This window comes from Dromiciops gliroides, chromosome 3 (genome assembly GCF_019393635.1).
Source record: "Dromiciops gliroides isolate mDroGli1 chromosome 3, mDroGli1.pri, whole genome shotgun sequence".
NCBI classification, from domain to species: Eukaryota; Metazoa; Chordata; class Mammalia; order Microbiotheria; family Microbiotheriidae; genus Dromiciops; species Dromiciops gliroides.
Genome location: NC_057863.1, coordinates 526,588,834 through 526,611,649, shown reverse-complemented (window position 1 = coordinate 526,611,649; position 22,816 = coordinate 526,588,834). Strand labels below are relative to the sequence as shown.

The window sequence follows — 22,816 nt, the reverse complement described above, 5'->3', positions numbered from 1 at the left end:
TACCCCTGAGCCATGTGCTTTATGCCAAATCTCCCCATGAAAAGTCCAAGGATTTCTTTCATGGTTTCCCTCCCCCCACCCTTCCCTTCCCTTGGCCCTAAATAAACTATCACCTTATTCTAACTACGTTTTGTGTGTAAGAGGGTGTAATTCTTTAAAGAGGAATTCCCAAGAACCCCAACCCCAACCCATACCCCATTTTTCCACCATATCATATATATATATATATATGTATATATATATATATGTATATGTGTATATATATATATACACACACACACACACACACACACACACACACACACACACACATATGTATATGGGAAGAGAGGTGGTACAGTGGATAGGTACTGGTCCTGGCATCTGGAAGCTCTAAGTTCAAATTTGACCTCTAATGCTTACTAGGTGTGAACCTGGGCAAGTTACTTAACTGCTATTTGCTTGTTTCCTCATTTCTAAGCTGTGGATAATAATACTACCTACACGCCAGGGTTTCTGTGAGGATCAAATGAGATAATAATTGTAAAGAGCTTACCCCATAATAGGTACTTTATGAATGCTAGGGATGATTATGATGATGGTAGTGATAACTACCAACTTTACTGAGGTGAATTGCCTGGGGCTGACCAATCTTTGTCAATTCCAGACTCTTGATTCAATTTATGGACCTTCCCCCACCTTACTCCCTGGACTTTATTATGTAAAAGATTCACCTACATTAAGTAGTTTCTATTTAGAGTTAAATAGCCTATACTTAGCTCAGGAGCAGTTCTTTTGTTTCTTTTGTAAAAGATTCATTTACATTAAGTAGTTAGTAGTTTCTGGAACAGTCTTTTGCTTCTCTTTGTTCTGTTACCCCATAAAAACTCTGTCCTCAGTTCCCATCTTTGGGTATTCCTAGCTTCTTCTTTTTATTTTTTAAATTTTTTAAATTTTTTTTTTTTGGCAGAGGCAATTGGGGTTAAGTGAATTGCCCAGGGTCACACAACTAGTAAGTGTTAAGTGTCTGAGGCTGGATTTGAACTCAGGTCCCCCTGACTCCAGGGCCCATGCTCTATCCACTGTGCCACCTAGCTGCCCCATATTCCTAACTTCTTGCTTTGTGATACCACGAGCTATATAGTTCCTTTGCCCCAATTAAAGACCTTTTTGTCTCCTACATTGATTGTTTCCTTAAGTTACAGGTTAACAGCAGTAAACAACTGGAGGTGCGGTGGATTAAGTGCTATGCCTGGAGTCAGGAAGACCTGAATTCAAATCCAGCCCCAGACATTCCTTAGTTGTATGATCCTGGGCAAATCACTTAACTCTTGTTTGCCTCAGTTCCTCAGCTGTAAAATGGGAATAATAATAGCATCCACCTCCCAGAGCCTTAGGATTAATGCCCTTTTTCTAGAAAGGCCCCCAAATGTTAGCAAGAACTTGATATTCTCCATTTTAAAATGACCACTGGGGATACATGTTTATCCTATAGAAGCACATTTCTGAAGGGGAATTAATTAAAATAAGGAAACAATATGCCTGACACATTGTGTTTAGCCAGGATCTCTCCAAGATAATAAGGGAAGTTCAGGGGCCTTCCATAAGTATACCTCTCCATTTTCTCACAATGGGCTTGCTTGGTTAAGGAGGAGTTTATGTTAACTGGGCTGGAGAACCATTGGAGACTAGAAATATGGGTATCATTGCCAGAGAAAAAAATGAACTTAGGATCTATGTCAGCATTGAAAGGGAGGCCTAGCAATATCCATAACTTGCCTGGGGGGGGGGAAATCACCTTAAAAATTAGCTACCTCCATAAAATCTGTGACTATGAAAAAGGGTGAAAATTGACTTCAAATGTCTTAACAGTAAATTAAGGGGAACAGTCCTGCATTTCTTTTAGTCCCCCAACAGAGGGGAATATAGGCAGGTTTATGTGCAAAAATAGCCTAGGATAAAGCTGTCAGGGTCATTCATCAAGTCTTTTGTACATTTACTCCCATCATTCTGGGGCTTTGGGAAATTATTAATCCCCTCTGGAATCCAGGTAGGTCCTCTGTAGGCCTGTTTTGATTCACAATTTCCTTCAGAAGTTTATTCCTTTTCTAGGTCAGCTCCAAATTTGAATCCTAAGCAAATCTTGGAATCAATTCATTGTCTGTGTGCCCTTTGACACAGAGCCATGGTGGGACTGCACCATTTCTCCTGCTGTCCTCAGTATTCAAGAAAATTCAGCAGTTCTTAGGAGCAGGGACTTCCAAATACCTAGTTGGCTTAATTAGACTCTCAATCAATTTCCATGAAAAAGAAAGTCAGACAAACTGATGGGTTGTCTCTAAGATCAGCTTTCAAAGATAGCTCCCATGTCACCAAGTTTTCAATTTACAAGAATGATTGCTCACTTCTCAGACATATTGCCTAGCCTCACCATAACTGCATTTCCTAAGGTAGCTCATTTTTAAAGCTTAATATTCCTGACAGAATGCCCAAGTTGGTAGTTGCTATAGAAATGCAGAGACAGATTGGTCTACTCTATTTCATACTCCATATTTCTTTCCAGATATGTAGATTAATGCCATCTGATTGTGAAGATCAACTGTGCACCATTTTCCTAACTTGCTCTGTAACCTCTTCCTCTTAGGCTTCAGGTTCTGTTAAAATCACACTTCAATATTCCAGGAAATTATTCTTTTCAGGAAACCCTATTTGACTTTGTTGTTACTTATTACCATCTCACTCTTACATCACTCATGCTCTTTTCCATCCAACACTATTTAGCTCTGTACTTGCTGCATAAATTTTATAATTGTCTTTTCAGTTCAAGATTTTACTGTTGACAGTGTGACTTATTTATATGGGGCTTGAAAAGTCAGTGTGACCTGCTGTTCCTTCCTGTTCAAGGTATGTGTTTTTTCAAGTTGCTTGGCTGATTTTTTTTTTTCTTTCCAGGGCCTGCTGCTTTCACTCTGTCTCACAAACTGAATGGTATCTTTTAAAAAATAAATAAATAAAACTGGACATTGTATTTCTGACTGCAGATTAATATGTCTTCTAATATTGCTAAGAAAGTCACTAGATGAGGTTGCTTGAAGAATTTTAACTTTTTTTATATATATGATCTGTCAGATTTTTCCTTCCTATTCTTCCTGCCTTCCTTCTGGCTGTGGTGTGTGTATGCATGTCTGTTTTGGATGTTTGGATTGGCCTACTGCCACATTAAACTAATTTGCCACAATATGACAATAATTCCATCAAGAATATTGAATTTTAAAAATAAGTTACCTTAGGAAATATAGTGATGGTAAGGTAAGGTAATATGTTTAAAAACCGAGCTATAAAAGGTTGATAAGCAATTATGGTATCTGAAGCGATTCATGTGGTAGTGGGGGAATCTTGGGATGCTGCAAAGCTCTTATTGGGGACATTTCCACAGTAGAGCACTTAGGAGGATTCTCCTTAATTTTTACTTTTTACTCAGTGCTAAGCTCAGTGATTTCTAAATGCCAAAAGGAGTGTGGGTATTGTCAGTGCCCTCTAAATTTTGGCAGTCTAGAGCAAAGCCTGCATTACCTGGATCTAGCTATAGCTGGTTGGAAGTTATTCATACCAGGATGTCCCAGACTTCAGCCAACTAAACTTCAATGCAATAAATAACCAGATTAGGTACATTCCATGACTTTTCTCCTTTGCTACCAGACATTCAGTATGTTATGAAAATAATCATTGAATTTTTGAAGCTAGAGGAGACCTTAGAGCTCATCTGGTCCAACCTCATAATTTTATAGATGAGAAAATAGGCCCAGAGGTATTAAATATTATTTTCCAAATCTTAAGTACAATAGCCATGATTCAACCTCCAATTATTTTATACCAAATTCAGTGTCCTTTCCACTGGGAAGTAGCCAGGTAGTGATTGGAACTCTGGTTTCTTGACACTTAGTCAAGTATCTTTTTTGAGGCATTTAATAAGTTGGATGTGCTGCTTGTGGCACCTCCAAGTATTAAGTGCATATAAAGAAAATTGAACACAGAAATCCCATAGACCTTTAGCTTAGTCTGCAAGAGACACCATGTTGACACTGTACTTAGTCAGCTACTTTTTCCAATCACATACTAGTCTTGCTATGGCTTTCTATTTTGTCTGTCAGCATATAATGTCTGAGTATTGCTGAGTTAGCAGCCTCCAGGGATTACTTTTAGTTCTGTTTCTACAGTGGTATCTTTGGTTATATATTTGTCTCAAGGAAAGCAAGACATATGAACTCAGTTTTCTTCAATCTAATTGCCAGCAAGTAGCTGACTTTATAAAGCCACCCTTAATATCTTGCTTGTCCTTTTGCATATGTACTTTTTTTTTTAGTGAGGCAATTGGGGTTACGTGACTTGCCCAGGGTCACACAGCTAGTGTTAAGTGTCTGAGGTCAAATTTGAACTCAGGTCCTCCTGACTCCAGGGCCAGTGCTCTATCCACTGTGCCACTGAGCTGCCCCTGCATATGTACTTTTAAGAAGATAGTCATAAGAAAGTAGAAGAAACTGGCGCCACTTAGAAAGACATGGTTACAATTATTCTGTTGTATTAAAAAATTATTAATAAACCCAAAGACTCCAGCTTCTGGGATAGGAACTCAGTATTTGACAAAAACTGCTGGGAAAACTGGAAGATAGTATGGCAGAAATTAGGCATAGACCAACATCTTACACCTTATACTAAAATAAGGTCAAAATGGATACATGATTTAGACATAAGAGGTGATACCATAGGTAAATTAGGAGAGAAAGGAATAGTGTACCTATCAGATCTTTGGAAAGGAAAACAGTTTTTGACCAAACAAGAGATAGAGTATATTATAAAATGCAAAATGGATGATTTTGATTATATTAAATTAAAAAATTTTTTTACAAACAGAAGCAATGCATCCAAAATTGGAAGGGAGGCAGAAAGCTGGGAAACAATTTTTGAGGCCAGTGCTTCTGATAAAGGCCTCATCTCTAAAATATATAGGGAATTAAATCAAATTTATAAGAATCCAAGTCGTTCCCCAATTGAGAAATGGTCAAAGGATATGAACAGGCAGTTTTCTGATGAAGAAACCAAAGCTATCTATTCCCATATGAAAAAATGCTCTAAATCTCTAATGATTAGAGAGATGCAAATTAAAACAACTCTGAGGTACCACCTGACACCTATCAGATTGGCTAAAATGACAAAAAAGGAAGATAATAAATGTTGGAGAGGCTGTGGGAAAATTGGAACACTAATGCATTGTTGGTGGAGCTGTGAGCTGATCCAACCATTCTGGAGAGCAATTTGGAATTATGCCCAAAGGGCGATAAAGCTGTGCATACCCTTTGACACAGCAATCCCACTTTTAGGTCTTTTGCCCAAAGAAATCATGGAAGGGGGAAAGGGACCCACATGTACAAAAATATTTATAGCTGCTCTTTATGTGGTAGCAAGGAATTGGAAGTTGAGGGGGTGCCCATCAATTGGGGAATGGCTGGACAAGTTGTGGTATATGAATACAATGGAATACTATTGTGCTGTAAGAAATGATGAGCAGGAAGAGTTCAGAGAAACCTGGAGGGTCTTACGTGAGCTGATGATGAGTGAGATGAGCAGAACCAGAAGAACATTGTACACAGTATCATCAACATTGAGTGTTGACCTACTGTGATGGACTATATTCTTCTCACCAATGCAATGGTACAGAAGAGTTCCAGGGAACTCATGATAGAAGAGGATCTCCAAATCCAAGAAAAAAAAAGAAAGAAAGAACTGTGGAGTATAGATGCTGATTGAACCATATTATTTCTTTTGTTTTGGGTGCTGTTGTTTTTTTTTTCTATTTTGAGGTTTTGCATCACTGCTCTGATTCTTTCTCTTGTAACAGGATTAATGCAGAAATAGGATTAATGTTATTATATGTATATATATATGTGTGTGTATATATATATCTATATGTATATGTATAGAGATATATAGATATAACCTATATCAGATTACCTGCTGTCTAGGGGAGGGGGGGAGGGAGGGGAGGGAGGGAGAAAAATCTGAAATTGCAAAGCATGTATAAACAAAAGTTGAGAACTATCTTTACATGTAACGGAAAAAATAAAATACCTCATACATTAAAAAAAATTATTAGGGAACAAGAAGCACAATTTAAAGCTAGTTCCCAAGGTAACAATAGAGTTATAAATATGTAAATGGTGTTTCCAAGTGACCAATATTTGAGACCAGTCAGAGAGAAAAAAGATAAGAACAAAAACTCATATCAGGAATATTTTTTTTAAAAGAATTCTTTGAGAAGAACCTTAGTCAATTCAGAGGAATGCATTCTTTCACCATTTCAATTTTACAATTCTATATAATCATATTTGACATACATAATGATGATGCTGGGAATATATGCTAATCCATAAAAAAGTTAAGATGATATTTTCATTTAACTTCTCAGGGGCTATTTCTTCATCTGTAAAGTAAGAAAGTTGGAGGATACAATCTCTAAAGTCTGATCAGCTCTAAGTACATGATCCTATAATCTTATGTTCACTGTACTACAATGATTATGGCAGGAACACATAATAATATATCTTTTAAATATTTTTGAAACTTAGTACCATGTTTAGTATAGTGGCTAGATTACCTTAGGTGCTTACTTAATTCTTGTTCATTGGTTGATTTTCGACAAGAATAAAAGAAAAAACATCAGGGGGCACTCTATGAATTGCAAAATTCAACTAAATAGAATGCTTTCTTTTCTTTGGTCTTTCCTGTGAAGTGTTGACATCTTAAACTAAAATAGGTTAATTTACAATGACAAGGAAAACTACTTGGGTGATAGAAAATTGCTCTGATATGAGCTATCATCAGTCATAGCCCCTTGTAATACCTTTAGAAGACTGAAGAACCTTTTCTTCCATTCAAACTTTTCTAGTATTGTGCATTGGTGTCAAACAAATAGAAGGCACCTAATAAATGACACATAAGGATCTCTGTGGGCCACATATTATCTTAGAAAATCACATGTTGGGAAATCTAGGTGACACAGTGGATAGAGCACCGGCCCTGGATTCAGGAGGACCTAAGTTTAAATCCGACCTTAGACACTTAACAATTACTAGCTATGTGACCCTGGGCAAATCACTTAACCCCAATTGCATCACCAAAAAAAAAAAAAAAAGAAAATTACATGTTAACATTAACTATGCTTTTTGGGGGTATTTTTAAACATATTTCCCAGTTACATTTTGTTGTTATTGTTGTTGTTGTTGTTTTTTGCAGGGCAATGAGGGTTAGGTAACTTGCCCAGCGTCACACAGCTAGTAAGTGTCAACTGTATGAGATCCATTTGAACTCAGGTCCTCCTGAATCCAGGGCCAGTGTTTTATCCACTATGCCACCTAGCTGCCCCTCCCAGTTACATTTTAATACCAATTATGGTTTTTTTTTTTTTTTGGTGGGGCAATGAGGATTAAGTGACTTGCCCAGGGCCACACAGCTAGTAAGTGTCAAGTGTCTGAGGTCAGCTTTGAACTCAGATCCACCTGAATCCAGGGCTAGTGCTTTATCCACTGCACGACCTAGCTGCCCCCACAATTATGTTTTAATTTTAACACTGGGTAGTGTTGTGGTTGAAGGCAGTGTGTTTTGATACCTGTATATAAGAGTATAATGTTACTTGTGGTTCTCAAAATATCTCACTTATAATGTTGTTCAGAGCTAGCATGTGAGAGTATTTCGATCTTGGTAAGCATGTGGTTGAGAAACCTGGATAGAGAGATAGCCTCTGAGTTAGAAAGATGAGTTCAAATCCTACTTCTGCTGCATACTATTTGTGTGACCCAGGGAAAATCACTGAATCTTTTGGCATCTCAAAAAACTTGTCAAGTCTAAGGTGCAAATAAGTTTGCTGATTTGCATTGCTAGAGGAAATTTCTTACCAGGAGTTCTTTACATTAATGAAATCACAGATTCAGTATAAATAAAAGTAAATATTTAACTATTTCATTGTATCTTTCTCAAATTATAAGCTCTTTCAAGGACTATGTGGCTTGAGGACATGAATTGTTTTTTATATTTTGTTTTTTGTATCTTTGAGCCTGGCACAGTGTTTAGCACATAGTAATTGTTTCTTGCAGAACTGAAATTGACTTCGCATAGAACTAAATTCAAATAATTAGTTTCTTAATCCATTTGGAGATGATGATGTTAATAATGTTTATTGTTTTTAGACAAAACGTCTAACATACAAAAGTGGTTTATTAAGATAAGGCCTAACAAAGCCAGCCACATAAGAAAAGGCTTTATTATGTGGTGCTCACAGTAGAGGACTGTTGAAATCATTGGTGACCCTAATGTGATTCTCTGCAGACAAAAGCTTCCTGAGTCACATACAATTGGAAATGCTTGGTCCTATTCTTGTCACCCAACTTGAGTCTTTAGAATTTTGACTTCCACTGCTCACTTCCCCTTTCTCCATGCCCATTCCTTTGTCCCATTAATATCTTCTATGTTCATAACACTCATCAGACCAGAATGGCAAGTACACAATCTGATGGCTCAGAAAGAAACATCTACTCAAAACTACTGGTATATTTCCAATCTGGGGAATGTGCACAACTTTTAGAAAAAATTATGACTAATGCAACATCTATCCTCCATGGTAATTATACGAAACACATTTTCTTCCCAACACCAATATTAGAACAGTTCTTCTTGTTAATCAAACTATCTAGTTTTTGATTTTTCAATTATATGTAATTATTTATAAGGCAAACCTTCAGTAAAGGTGTGCCACCTAAAATATTTAAAAGTCCCTACATAGAAGACTGTTGAAGAAGTAATACAACATTACTTTACTGATTTGTCTACTTTAACATCTAATAATCTGTAACCATTCTAGCATATTTAAAATGGAGATCATTATCGTTTAAAATTTTTACAGAACTTCATATTCATATGTTTACAAGTATATAGGTGCTCCCCTCATATATATTATGTGTCAATCTTCAGAGTTAAACTCATTTTACAGCATTCTATTCTACAAGATTTTCAAACACATCATCATCTTTTTCTTTTCTTTTTTTGATAAAGGAGGCATAATTAATTTTCTATGGGTAGTATACACAATATGGTTTCATTCTATTTACACTGGAACATCTATCATAGAGTTTAAAAAAATCATAGATTTAGAGTTGAAATGGGCCTAAGATGTCATAAACTCTAACGTTTATCCAGATCATCAATTTCACCTATAACATCACCTGAAGTTGTTTTCCATCCTTTGTTGGGTAATGTTGAAGTAGTATATCCTACTTTGGGCATCTCTAATTTTTAGGAAGTTTTTTACTTATTTTTAGTTGTAATCTATTTGTTTCCCTTTCCCTTCCACCTATCTCTGCTTGCCAAGGCTAAAAGTCACAATTCTCAGACTTCTTTATGGCTAAAAGCTTGAAGACACCAACTATGCTAAAAAGAATGAAATTAATATCAGAAGATCTTACCAGAGCATTACTACATGTAAACCTCACAAAGAAAAGAGAGTTGAATAGAATATTTTTGATTGAATATTTTTTTTAGAAATGGAAACATGCAATTTGTGACCAAAAAAACCCCAAACCAATGCAGACTCTTCGTTATTCAAAGCACACCTTTCTGGGTCCTGTACTCTTCAGCTCAAATACATCCATTGTGTAGTTGACTCTTCTTCCATAATGGTCAAATTGAACATTTCCTGTCAACCCCTGAATTCGAACCTATGAGTCAAAGGAAAACAAAACAAAACAAAATCATAGATGTGCTCATTTATTATATAGCCATCACTGCTCAGCCTGTAACATCAAAATTACCAAGTATAACCGAACTGACTGGTGGGCATAATCTAAAACAGTAATGCCAACTTAATGAATATGCAATTTTGTTATATATTGATTAAGTTAAAAGTCTTAACAAGATTTCATTTTCTTTTATAATTTTTATTTCTTTTGTACTTTTGTGATTCTTTCTTACCACTACTCTCTTATATATAGTCAGAAAAACACATACTTGCTTATAATTTACTGTATGATGTTAGCCATTTATCTCCCAACAACCTGGATTAACTGACACTAACATACCTTTTAGGTCCTATCATGATCTTCATCCTTCATTGTAAAACTTTAATAGTCTAAAAACCAAAGAATCATTTGAATCTAAGTTTCTTTTAAATTTAGCTTCTAAAATGAAAAAAAATATTAAGGGTTATTTTACCCCAATTTTCCTTCTATTCCATTTTCTTAATTATTTCATTCTTAATGCTTAAAATTTCAGAAAATTGCAAATGTATTTCATTCTCATAATATTTCTATAAAAAGGAGCAAGGAGTATTAAATCTGATTTTAAAATGTAAGAAATTTAGGCCAAGGTCATTATACCTCAGACCTAGTTAAGAATTACATTTTAATATATGTAAGGCCTATTTCATTGTTTTACCATTCACTTTTATTTTGAGAATTTATCAAAAATGAACTCTTACTGAACAGTATTAAATGGGAATTGATAATATATACATATACTCTGATATGTCTTTAATGCCTTCCCAGGACCATGTGGAGCAAGACATGAGAGTAAAATACGGTTTATAGAATAAAAGTTTACCTGTTTGAGTGTCCTCTCCATATCAATTCCCTGGCCCCATGGTGCAGCAGGATTGGCCAGGCAATCCCCAGCATTCCCTCTCCTTGAAATGTCAATTTTCTGTCGTCTAAGATTACGAAAAGTTTCTGCCATCACAAGCACCCCATCATATGTCAGAGCAGATGTGTACTAATCAAAGGAAAATAATTAGAACCTTATTAAAAATCTGTATGTCACAAAAAACTGGAAAGTTTTTGAGGGCTTCAGTCCATGGAGTATTATGTTATCCACATATCCAAAGTTCAATTATATAATTTTCATTTATATTATAGCCAAAATACATGTAATTTTCTGTTTTAAAATCTTAGTAGCTAAACCAGAAGACAATACTTACCACTATTCTAAGAAAGACAATTGTTTCATTTAGCTTTCAATTAGGTTCTGAATGCTATGCAGTTATATCATTGAAATACAACCAGTTCTAGGGGAAAAAAATCTCATAATCTGAACAATGAAATGAAATGCTAAACTACTAAAGAAAGTAGAGAAACATTATTGATTCAGAACCAGTTGCTCTTTTTTAAAAAATTATCTTCCCTGTTTGACATATTTTGGAAATTAGGCAAAAATGTACTCAGATTTATTAAATGGATATTTATTTGAGTACAATCTAGGATGAAGTGAGGTACTGCTGAAATTTTAGAAAGATTCTTATTCAATGTCTTCATAGGAATAGATGGTATTATTTCAAGATTTCATTCTGGAACAGAAAGTCTGACTTGGAAGCATAGATCTTGGCACCACTGTATATCATTGAGGGATCTAACAGTTAGATCGGTGAGGTTTTTTTTTTTTAATATCTACAGTGTAGGACCAGAAAGGTTAAGTCACTTTTTCAAGGTTATATGATAAGATAGGGTTGTAGCTGAGAATCAAAGTCCAAACCAACTGCTTTCCAGTTTTCTGTTATAATAATCGTTCCTTAATCTTCTTTCCCCTAAGGGAAACGCTCTATAGACAGGAAGTAGGTAATGAAAAGCAAGTGAAAAAATTCACTGAGTTAAATTGAAAGTGGAAAAGAGCAAAGGGGGACTTTTAGTGGGAATGTATTCTTTTTTTTAATCAGTCATTTTATCAGCATAGTTCTCCATAAGGAACTTCTATCAATTTATATCTTTACCTTTTCTATAACTGATAATGTTAGAGAATTACCTGGGGACACTGAGAGGTTAATTGATTTGTCTAAGATGACACAGCCAGTATTTTGCAGAGGTAGCACTTGAATTCATGTATCCTGACTTCAAGGCCAACCGTTTATCCACTAATCTACACTGCCTCGAAGGAATGGATTATAGGTCTCTTAACCAAATGCAACAGAATGGAATAACCTTTGAAAAGCTAACCAATACTGCCAAGATTTTATATTTAGAGCCCACTTACCTTTAACTCTGTGGGATATAGAAAATCAAACATAATTTTAAAAGTCCTGGGGCATTTTTTTGGTGCAGAACAAAATAAAGAAGGTAAAGGTGGAATTTTTTTGGGTTTGATATTTGCTAATAAAGGAAAAATGTGAAATTCTATAGGTGGGAGGAAACCTTGGAAAAATGACCATAACTCAATGACAGTCAATTTAGAATGACAACAACAACTCAGTTTTATATTATTTCAAGGTTACAAAGTTCTTTCTCTTCATAACTATCCTCTAAGGTAGGTAGCAGAACTATTAAAGTTAGGGATTAGGTTGTGATTTCATTAAACAATTGCCAGATGAAAGAAACCTCACGTTATCAATGTAGGTTGGCACCTTCTCTGCAACTTATTGTATAAGAGTTGCCTATAATATTGTAAGGTTAAGTTATATGATCAGGGATGCATAATCATTATGTGTCAGAGGCAGAATTTGAACTCAGGTCTTCCTGGCTACAGGACCATCTCTTTGTCTTATGCTACCTCTCTATAACTTACAAATATGGGAAATGAGGATCAGAGAGGTTAAGTAACTTGCCCCTAATCGTGCAGCTAGTAATCTGAGATAGGATTGTAGGTTTCATGATTCCAAGTCCAAAGATAGCTACCATGCCATACTATCTCTTATTCTAAGAACAATCATAATATCTAAAGTTCCTTCCAGCTCTAAATCTCTTATCTCATTATAAAAGGGAATGAGCAAAACATGAGTACAATAAGGAAATAAAATGACCATCAAGAAACAGATTTGAGGAACTATTTAAAAATCCTCTGGGAAGGAATTTTAAACATCAACGTAGATTATAATATTTCTTAGTTCTTTAATGGAAATGATATTAATGGAAACATCCTTTTATTACAGCCCTACTGTGATGCCTCATGGTCATATGGAAGTGACTCTGGGTTCCTAAAGGCAGGTTATATAAAGTTGGAAAACTTTCAGGTATGGGCCTGGTTACAGATGACTACATATTTGTGTTTCTAAGAGATCACCTAAGTTTAGAGGGGCTCAAAACTGGGGTGATGGTGACTTTTTTGGCCCCAGTAACTCTCTCTCTTTCTGTTTCTCTTTGTGTCTCTGCCTATCTGGCTCTGAATCTGTGTCTTTCTCTGTCTCTGTCTGCCTACATGTCTCCCTTTCTGTTTGTTTCCTAGTTGGTTTGTCTCTCCTCCTCCTCATCTTTCTCATTATCTTCTTCTTCCTCTACCTCTTCTCCCTTTCTTTCTATAGGTGGTAAAGAGGAAGGGATATGGAATAAATGTTAGGTGACATAAAATAAAGATATCAATAAAAATTAAAATATATTTTTAAAAAGACTACTTATTAAAAGTCATACAGAGGGAGATAGAATCTGGTGGTGGAGGGAGTATAAGCTGTGAACATTTAGATCTTTGAAATAAAGATTATTCCCATGTAAAGCAGAAGTAGAGCAGGTAGACAAAAAGAAACTAAGCTATATAGAATTATACTTTGGAAATTGGAAGGGATTTCAGAGACCACCAAGTCCAAACCCTTCATATTATAAATGAGGAATCAAGGCCTAGAGAAGTCAAGTGACTTGACCAAGGTCATACATGTCATAATGGTACAATCAGAATGTGAATATAGGTCCTTTGACTTTTCCACTATACCATGATGCTTCTCAAGGAGTTATAGAAGCACTTGAATGCAAAATGAAAAAGCCTCTTCCTCACCAAAACAAAATGGAATGATTATCAAGGAGAATAAAAGGATAAAATTTATATGCCTTCTAGGCATAAGGCAAGATAAGCTAAATCAAGAAATAGGATTAAATTTCCTCAAACCACAAATAATAGAAAAACATATTTTAAGGGTGACAGGGATAAAGGAAATTGTCACTTTCTTATCATTTAGAGCAAGAAAGTTGATAACAGATTATGACAAAAGGAAGAGATGTTTTATGCCTTTTAAAAAAGCCCATTTAAAAAAAGTCGAATGGAGAGAATAGACAACATAAACGGTGTAGAGCAGACACAAAACTATAGTAGTCAAAGACTTGCTGAAATGATTGTCAGAAATTTGGACCCTGTTGACTTCCATAAGAAAATGAAACTTATATCACAGGGAGAAAAAGCAAATAAGGAAACAAAGTCAATCAACCAGGATACTGAGTAATAGGAAGTCTTTAAAGGTAAAAATTGTCTCCTATAAGCAACAGAGTTGAATAACTCAGAGGAAGTTTTAGTCATATCTCTATGGGTTTCTGAAAGGATTTTAATTCTCCTCTTTTTACCTTTAACTCCATGGGATATAAAAAATCAAATCTAATTAAAGAATTCTGGGGCAATTGGTGGGGGAAGAGCAAAAGGAAAGGAAGAAGTTAAACCAGACAGTTAATAAACTTAAATTACCTAGGTGTGCTTAGCATTATACTAAGTCCTGGGGATGAAAAAAAAAGGGCAAAAGATAGCTCCTGGTTTCAAGGCCAATAGGAAAGAAAACATACTGACAACTATGGGCAAACAGGATAAATTGGAAATAATCAATGGAGGGAAGGAATTAGCATTAAGGGGGATAGGGAAAGGTTTCTTCTAGAAGGTGAGATTTTAGCTGGGAATTGAAGGAAGCCAAGGAAGCCAGAAAGTGGAGATTTGGAGGGAGCACATTTCAGACATGGGAGATAGTGAAATGGTCTGTTAGAAGATTTGTGTGAGGAACAGCAAGGAGCTCAGTGTCACAGGATGTTAGAGCAGGTAGGTGATGGGGTAGAAGTTGTAAGAAGATTCAGAGCAGGTGTGTATGGGTAACATATGAAGGAATTTAAATAATAAACCAGAAAACTATGTCAAATATAAAGCCCAACAAAATGAGGTCAGAACCAGATTAAAATTTCTTTAGGAAATATTTAACAAAATAAATAAAAATATATTAAAACATAGATAACATTATATTAAAACTGTCAACATGTAGTCCATGGGGATCCTTATGCATGGATTCATGTCCTTCATTTATATTTGATTTTGATACCATTGATCTACACCATACATCTATTTATTAGATTGGGTGACGTTTTATCAATGAACCAGTCATTTTAGAGCAACATAACAAGATGTAGCTGTCAGACCTAGCTGGCCTCAGACTAATTTCATCAATGACTTGCATAGTGACATAGTTGACCTAATTATTGCTACAGATGAAAATAAGTTGAAGTTTAGAAGTCTGTTGTTGTTGCTTTTTTGCAGGGGTGGGGAAGTTATTTTGGAGGCAATCCAGTTTGTTACTTTCCCAGGATCACCATAGCTAGTAAGTATCTGAGGTTGGATTTGAACTTAGGTCCTCTTGGTTCCAGGACCAGTGGTCTATCCAGTGTACCACCCAGCTGCTCCTTAGATGTATGTTTAACATCTTGAATTACAATATCTAAGTTCAGAGTGGCCTTTGGAATCAGAAAAATAGTTGAGAAAAAATGAAAAAAAAATGAATAAAGTTCACAAAAGAGAAGTTCAAGAAATCATAGTCATGAGAAAAAAGGAAAAAAAACACTTGTAATTTCTGAATGACTGCTGTGCTAGATGTTGGGAGGAAAAGAGTACAAATTAATTCTATGTAATGGTTTTTGTTTTCAAGGGGCTCGCAGTTTTGCTGAGAAAATAAAACTTATAGACATGATGCAATTAGAGAATAATATGAAACAAATGTCAAAATGCACCTTATGGACAAGGTCAGGGAGGAGCAGAGATTAACATGGTTTGAAAAAATGGTTAGGAAATGTCATCTTAATGTTGCAGATGAAAATCAAGCATCAGGCAAAGATGCATAAAAAGATATGCTCCATTTAGGAAAAATAAAGTATACACCACACAAACTGGAGTTGGATTAGAGGGCTATGTACAACTCAAAGTTTCACTACTGAGGAAAGTACAGCAAGGTGATGCAGTAGATAAGAGTACCAAACCTGGTGTCAGTAAGATAAATTTAAATCTAGCATTGCTGTTTCTCTGGGTGAGTTGCTTAACGTCTGTCAGCCTCAGTTTCCTAATCTGTAAAAGGAGGGATAATAATCGTATTTACTTCCCAAGGTTGTTGAAGAGAAAATGGAATGTTTTGCAAACCTTAAAAATCTATACAAATGCTAGCTATTATTATTGTTACTCTTCGAGAAGTGTTTAAAAATCTCATATAGTGATTGGAGAGCAACTACCAAGATGAGTAATGTACTGGGGGAAAAAGACATAAGGAAGGGTGGAGGGATTGGAATCATTCCTTATGGAGAAGCAAAAGCTGAGAGTTTTCCATATTTTTCTTACACTCCTTCAGGTATAAAAAAGGGCTTTTACACATCGGATGTGTAGCAGCTGTTCTCTGTAATAAGAATGAGAGGAAGAAGCTTAAATACCAGTTTGGTGATAGAAAGGATTGTTAACTATCATAATGGGCTACACATTGTGATTATAGATTCTATTTCTTTCCCATTCTTTAATATGTAGGAAATTTTCTTGCCTAAATGTGGACAAATTAACTAGATGACTTCTGAAGGTCCCTTCCATGCTTAATTTAATTCTTATCAACCTGTTAGGATTTACATGATTTCTATTTCATAGCTAGAGGAATTGATGTGAGGCATAACCAAGTGACCTACTGAAATTTAGATAGCTTAAATCTTAGAATGCTTTCCATTAGATCAGTACCTTGGACAGTTGTGGAATATTGAGATTATTTGATGAACATTCCTGTACTGATAGTGGCAAAAGAATAGAGGCTTTCATCTTTGTTGCAGCCATGAAGAGGGTTACTATATAGTCCAATGTTAGAGTTCCTGAAATTCAGTTTTGGAATAATCATTGAGATTTCCTAGTCTGGACATTCCTCTTTAGAAACCTTATAATTGAGGGGTTTAGAATCTAGCCAATTATCAGAGAAGGAAACATAGGAAACACTTGATCCTGGAACCAAGGCTGGAACCAAGAAAGATGAAGGGGATTACTTGGGTATAATCTTGCCTCTCTAGCAACTCAAAATGTTAGAGTCCTGGATTCTGACTTTCTATCAAGAGAAGGCAGTTCCTGGTCAGAGGTATATGCTTTGGAGAGAAGAAGAGGATCATATGACTTCTAAAATTGGAAGTGTGGAAAGGGTCAGAGCTATGATACAGAGAAGCAAGGATGCTGGCTTTTTACAAGTTATATGGATGATGTGGCTCTTTTTGGAAGAGTTGCCCATTGAGCAACTCCATGTCTTTCCCTTCCAGGGGGAATCCAGGTCATTAGAGTAGTGCCACAAATGTGGATCACTATTTGAGTGTTTGTGGTGTGAAAATGTGACTAATCAGGATGTTGAAATATTGCCTGTCTAGATACCCCTGATTTCACTTCATAATTCTGATTTCATTTCTCTTTCAAAGGGCAATTCATACCAAAGCATGCCATTAAAACCGTGTAGATCTTTAGGACCATGGCAAAAATAGGACTTCCTGGAGAGGTCATGAGATTATGAGATTATGGATTTAGAACTAAGGGACCTTAGAGGCCAGTCGAATCCCTTCATTTTATTGATTAGGATCCTGAAGCTCATGGAGGTCAGAATTTGTTAAGGGTTATAGAGGGGCTAAATATGAGGCAGGACATGAACCCAGGTCTTCTTGACTCCAAGTCTAAACTCCATCCACTCTGAACTGCAAGTAGAAATGGTTTAATTCATTGTACTTGTATCTCTAGCACTTAGCAAAGTGTCTAGCACATAACAGGTATTTAATAAATTCTTGTTGATAAACTATTTGAAGATTATGCCAATGATGAATAAACTTTGGCAAATTCAGTTTCTATAATGATGAGAAGGCTTTGCATTTCCTGTCAACAAAACATGTTCATGGTTATAAGTGTTTTCATATAATTCTTCTCCTTTTTAAAAGAAAGCAGTGTTTTGTTAGAAAACTAACATTGGTAACTATTTAATTAATTATTTTTATATGTGGAGTATCATATTACTTTTTAAAAAAATGATTGTCTTTTTTCCTTTTTTTTTTTTTTGCAGGGCAATGAGGGTTAAGTGACTTGCCCAGGGTCACACAGCTAGTAAGTGTCAAGTGTCTGAGACCGAATTTGAACTCAGGTCCTCCTGAATCCAGGGCAAGTGCTTTATCCACCTAGTTGCCCTTTTCATAATACTTTTTAGTCTCATCTGACTTGCTTGTCCATTCGTTCTTATTCACTTTTCCTTACATGGACATACTCAATAGATGTGCTCTTATTTGGTTTTTAAAGTTATATTATTTATTTATTTATTTATTTTTGGCGGGGGTGGGGGGTTGGGGGGTTGGGGGGGGGAGAGGCAATTGGGGTTAAGTGACTTGCCCAAGGTCACACAGCTAGTAAGTGTTAAGTGTCTGAGGCCGGATTTGAACTCAGGTACTCCGGAATCCAGGGCCAGTGCTCTATCCACTGCGCCATCTAGTGGCCCCCAAAGTTATATTATTTTAAAATGACTTTTTCAGATTTTTTTGTGTTCCTCATATTTTTTGTCTTAATTTAATTATATTTTATTACATGATTACATTGATGTACCATAATTTATTTAACTATCCCTCTATTTAGAATCATGTATATTACTTTATTTTTGAAATTAAATATAATACTGTGAAAAATGTTGAATATCTAGAGCTTTTTGCTTCTTTTTTTTCTAAAGTAATCTCACCATCAGCTGCATTATTGGGTCACAGTTATGATTGTTTTGTAATTTTATTTTGTATTATCAGATTGCTCCTCAGGTTCCCACAGATTTTCAATTTGACCAGTTTTGAGTGAAGGATCTATTTTTCTACAAGCCCATCAACACTAAATTTCATTGTTTTAATTTTTTTGTCTTTTTGAAGGGTACGAGGTGGTAATCAATTATTTATGGGTTATTTTGATGGTGTAAAATGTATTCTGCATTTGTTTATGGATGCTTATGGACCTTTTGCTTTTTTTTTGTTTTTTGCCTTTTGTGTATGGTTTACATAAAACCTATCCTGTGCCTGATAAATGTATTGTTACCTTTAGTGCTTTTAGTATGTAGTATTAGGGATGAGGTGTGTGTGTGTGTGTGTGTGTATGTGTGTGTGTGTGTGTGAGAGAGAGAGAGAGTTCTTACCTACATATTCAGTCACCTAGTTATGAGGTATATTTAGAAATATTCCCAGAATAAATTCTGAGTGGACAAATAATGAGTCAGAGTGGGGCAGCTAGGTGGCGCAGTGGATAGAGCACTGGCCCTGGAGTCAGGAGTACCTGAGTTCAAATCTGGCCTCAGACACTTAACACTTACTAGCTGTGTGACCCTGGGCAAGTCACTTAACCCCAATTGCCTCACTAAAAAAAAAAAATAATGAGTCAGAGTGAAATTGGGGGTCTTCCTCTGAGATTGGAACTAATCTATGTAATTACAGAGTCTGAGGGCCCGGGCATAAATGCTACACTTAAATCAGATTAAGACTTTTCTCCTTGTGATAATACTTCTGTATTCTACCAATGGGTTCCAGTTTTGGCCTTGACCTTCTTCCACATTACAGTCCTAATATTTTAAGATAGCTGTTGTGTTTCCCATGTTATCTCTTTCCTAGAGGATCTGAATGATGTCACAATCATGTTTTCAGAAAAGAAATAATGCTTATGATTGGCAATTCTTCAACTCACTGGATATAAACTGGATTCAAACTGTTGTGATTTGTCTTGAACATGAAACAACCAAATTGTTCCTGTGAATTAGATAGTCAAATTGAGGCATTATATGGTTTGTGTATATCTTAAATTTCTACTGGTTTCTCAATTTTATTGTTTATTACTTGTAAGTAAATTGCAAAATAAGAGGGTGAGTTTCTTGAGAGGAGGAAATTCATTGAAGATTTTAGCACTGAGATTATTTCACTTAAAACAACTTGAAGAACACAAATCCCATTCAACTGTGTGCCTATTAGATCAGTAATGGGAAGTATTTATTTTCATAGCAAATACTTTTGATGGTAAACTATTGAGTATTAGAGTGATGCAAGTCAAGAGGAATGAGGAACCCTAGGGATAATCACAGTTTAGAAACCACCAGTTAAGTCCATGGCCAAGAACTTAATTTTTCTTTGGGATAATAATAGCTGTGTCATCCATCATGGAGTTCTTCTATGGATCAAATGGGATAACATATGTAAAGTGCTTTGTAAACCTTAAGTCACTCTATAAACAAGCAATTTTTATTATTGCCACTATTATCTACTTTAATCCCCTCATTTTATGCATGAGGAAACTGATTCCTAGAGACATGAAATGACAGAATCAGTATGAGAACTCAGGTCTCTTGTCCTCCAGGAAGCTGGAGTCAAATTTTTAATGTAGTGTTATAAGCCTTAAATTTGGAAATCAGAGTATCATAGAATGCTATTTAGGTAGGAAAATATAATTTATTTCCAGTGCATGAAGTTACCAGAAAAAAAGGATGTTTTAAGTGTTACTAGTAGAATTGGTTGTTTTTGTCTTACACAGAAAATACATTAACAGCATAAACAATGAAAACCCTTACCTTAGGAGGTGTTTCTGATCCTGGGTACTCTCTTTGATCTAGTTTTTTCCAGCGTTGCATGAGCTTGGTCACCATAGGTGTATTAAAATCTACTAACTGGAATCCTGTCACATTGGCTCCTCCATGCATAAACCTCTCCAGAGAAATATCCTTGAATCCCTAAAAAAAAATTTGATGCATTTAAAAATTCTTTTAAGTTTCATGTGTTAGCTTTAAAAATAAATTAGCAGTCAACATTGATAACTAAGTAATTTTTTTTTGTTTTTTATTTTGTTTTTGTGAGGCAATGGGGGTTAAGTGACTTGCCCAGGGTCACACAGCTAGTAAGTGTCAAGTGTCTGAGGCTGGATTTGAACTCAGGTACTCCTGACTCCAGAGCCGGTGCTCTATCCACTGTGCCATCTAGCTGCCCCCACTAAGTAAATTTTTAATGCAAGCAGTGGTAAAAAATAAGAATGAAAAATCTAATAAGGTTCATCCTGAGGAAATTCTGTCATTTAGATTTGAATGCAAGATTATAAAGATTCTGAATTCAATTCACTTCAGCTCAATTCAGCTCAAGCTATTTGCTAAGTGCTTTCTAAGTGGCAAAGGCTACTGAGAATAGAAAAGAAATTGTGACATTCTCTACTGTCAAAGGAGCTTACCCTCTTACTAGAGGAGACAATAAAAGAGATAGAAGAGAAGGATAAACAGGATTTTGGCTAGGATGCTAAAATTTAAAGAGCTACTGATAGCACTTTGCAGTTCCCTATAGGTGGAAACAATTGAACTTAGCAAGCTGGAAGAACAATCATGTCCTTCTGACAGGTATGATGCAGGTACAGGGTCTGGCTGTATCCTATTCCCATCTTCCTTTGATGGATGCTCTAGTCAGTCAGTCAGTCAGTTAGCACATTTATTAAATGATTGTTATGTGCCAGGCTCCATGTTAAGTGCTTGGTATACAAAGAAAGTTAAAAAATAAAGAAAAAAAGAAAAAAAAACCAAATAAGCCCTGCTATTAAGGAGTTCACATTTTAATGGGAAGAGAATAAGTAAATAATGAGACTTGAACACCATGTATACAAAATAGATGGAGGGTCATATGAAAAGGAAGACATTATCAGCTAGGTGAAAAGCTTCCTACAGAAGGTGGCATTTGAGCTAAATCTTGAAGGAAGCCAAACATACTGAGGCACAGTTGTGGGGTCAGAGTATTTCAGGCACAGAGAACAGCCAATGCAACAGCTCTGAGACAGGAAACGGAGTGTCATGTTAGAGGAACTGTATAAGGCCAATGTAGCTGGATTGCAGTGTGCATATCAGGGGCATAAAGTGTAAAAAGGATAGAGAGGTAGGTCATGAAGGTTATGAAGAGCTTTCAATGGCAAAAGTAGGACTTCATATCTGATCCTGAAGACAAAAGGAAGTTAATTCAGTTCATGGAGCAAGGGAGTGACATTGCTGGACCTCCATAGTAGCAGCCTCTAGATACCAGAGACTGGTGTGGCCAAACCAAGAAAGACATGGAAAGGAAGAGTGAGGCATGCGTCCCTCTCTGCTGACCTTTCCTGTCACCTGTCTTGGGATCAAAAATTGCTAGTTATAGTTCTGGATAAACATATGTAAAAATGAGAGAAAAGTACAATGGACACTCTAATTAAATGTCAAAGAATACACTGGAGACAGTTGCAGTACAAGGTTAGAAAATACAGATCTCAACATGCTACATTTATCTAGGGGCAGGATACGGTGGAAGAAGAGAAATTTAAGACAGATTTTTAGCAATTTCCTTATTTTTAACCCTTAATACTAAAATAGCTCTCAATGACACAATGGTATGTAGCACTACATCTCTTTTCAAATGCAACATCCTAGAATCAAGGCTTTCTGTTTTAAGACTCTTCAGCCCATCTCCAGAGAACAACTCAAGTCAGCTCTAATACTTCATTTTGAGTCTTTTCCCCTCATTCACAAGAATATTAAGCACATTATAAAAAAATAGTCTACTTATAAAGGCCATATTTTTATCCATAGAAGTCTGATTTATAACTAGAAGTTATAAAATTAAAATTGCTCCACCTAGCTTTCAAAAACTAAGGAAAACAAGAAAAAATGACAATTTAGCCCAATTTCTACAAGTTCAGAGACAATATTTTCCTATTTCCACATTTTTTTAAAGAAGTCAGAGGAATTTATTCCTTAAACCTCCGAGACTTAGGATACACATAATTCCCCCTATCTTATTTACTTGCT

General features: G+C 35.7%; 1 protein-coding gene across 8 annotated transcripts in view; it reads right to left on the bottom strand.

Annotated features, from left to right (window-relative positions):
- GRIA4 (glutamate ionotropic receptor AMPA type subunit 4) overlaps positions 1 to 22,816 on the bottom strand; it is a 478,367-nt gene that overhangs the window by 92,936 nt on the left and 362,615 nt on the right. For all 8 annotated transcript variants that reach the window (XR_006355680.1, XM_043995887.1, XM_043995886.1 and 5 more), the window contains exons 7-9: positions 20,579 to 20,737; positions 10,624 to 10,791; positions 9,639 to 9,743 (exon numbers count right to left, since the gene is read on the bottom strand). Coding sequence is in view for 7 of the 8 variants with exons in the window: in XM_043995887.1 (XP_043851822.1) it covers positions 9,639 to 9,743; positions 10,624 to 10,791; positions 20,579 to 20,737 (432 nt within the window). In the remaining variant the exon portion in view is untranslated. The remainder of the gene's footprint in view (positions 1 to 9,638; positions 9,744 to 10,623; positions 10,792 to 20,578; positions 20,738 to 22,816) is intronic.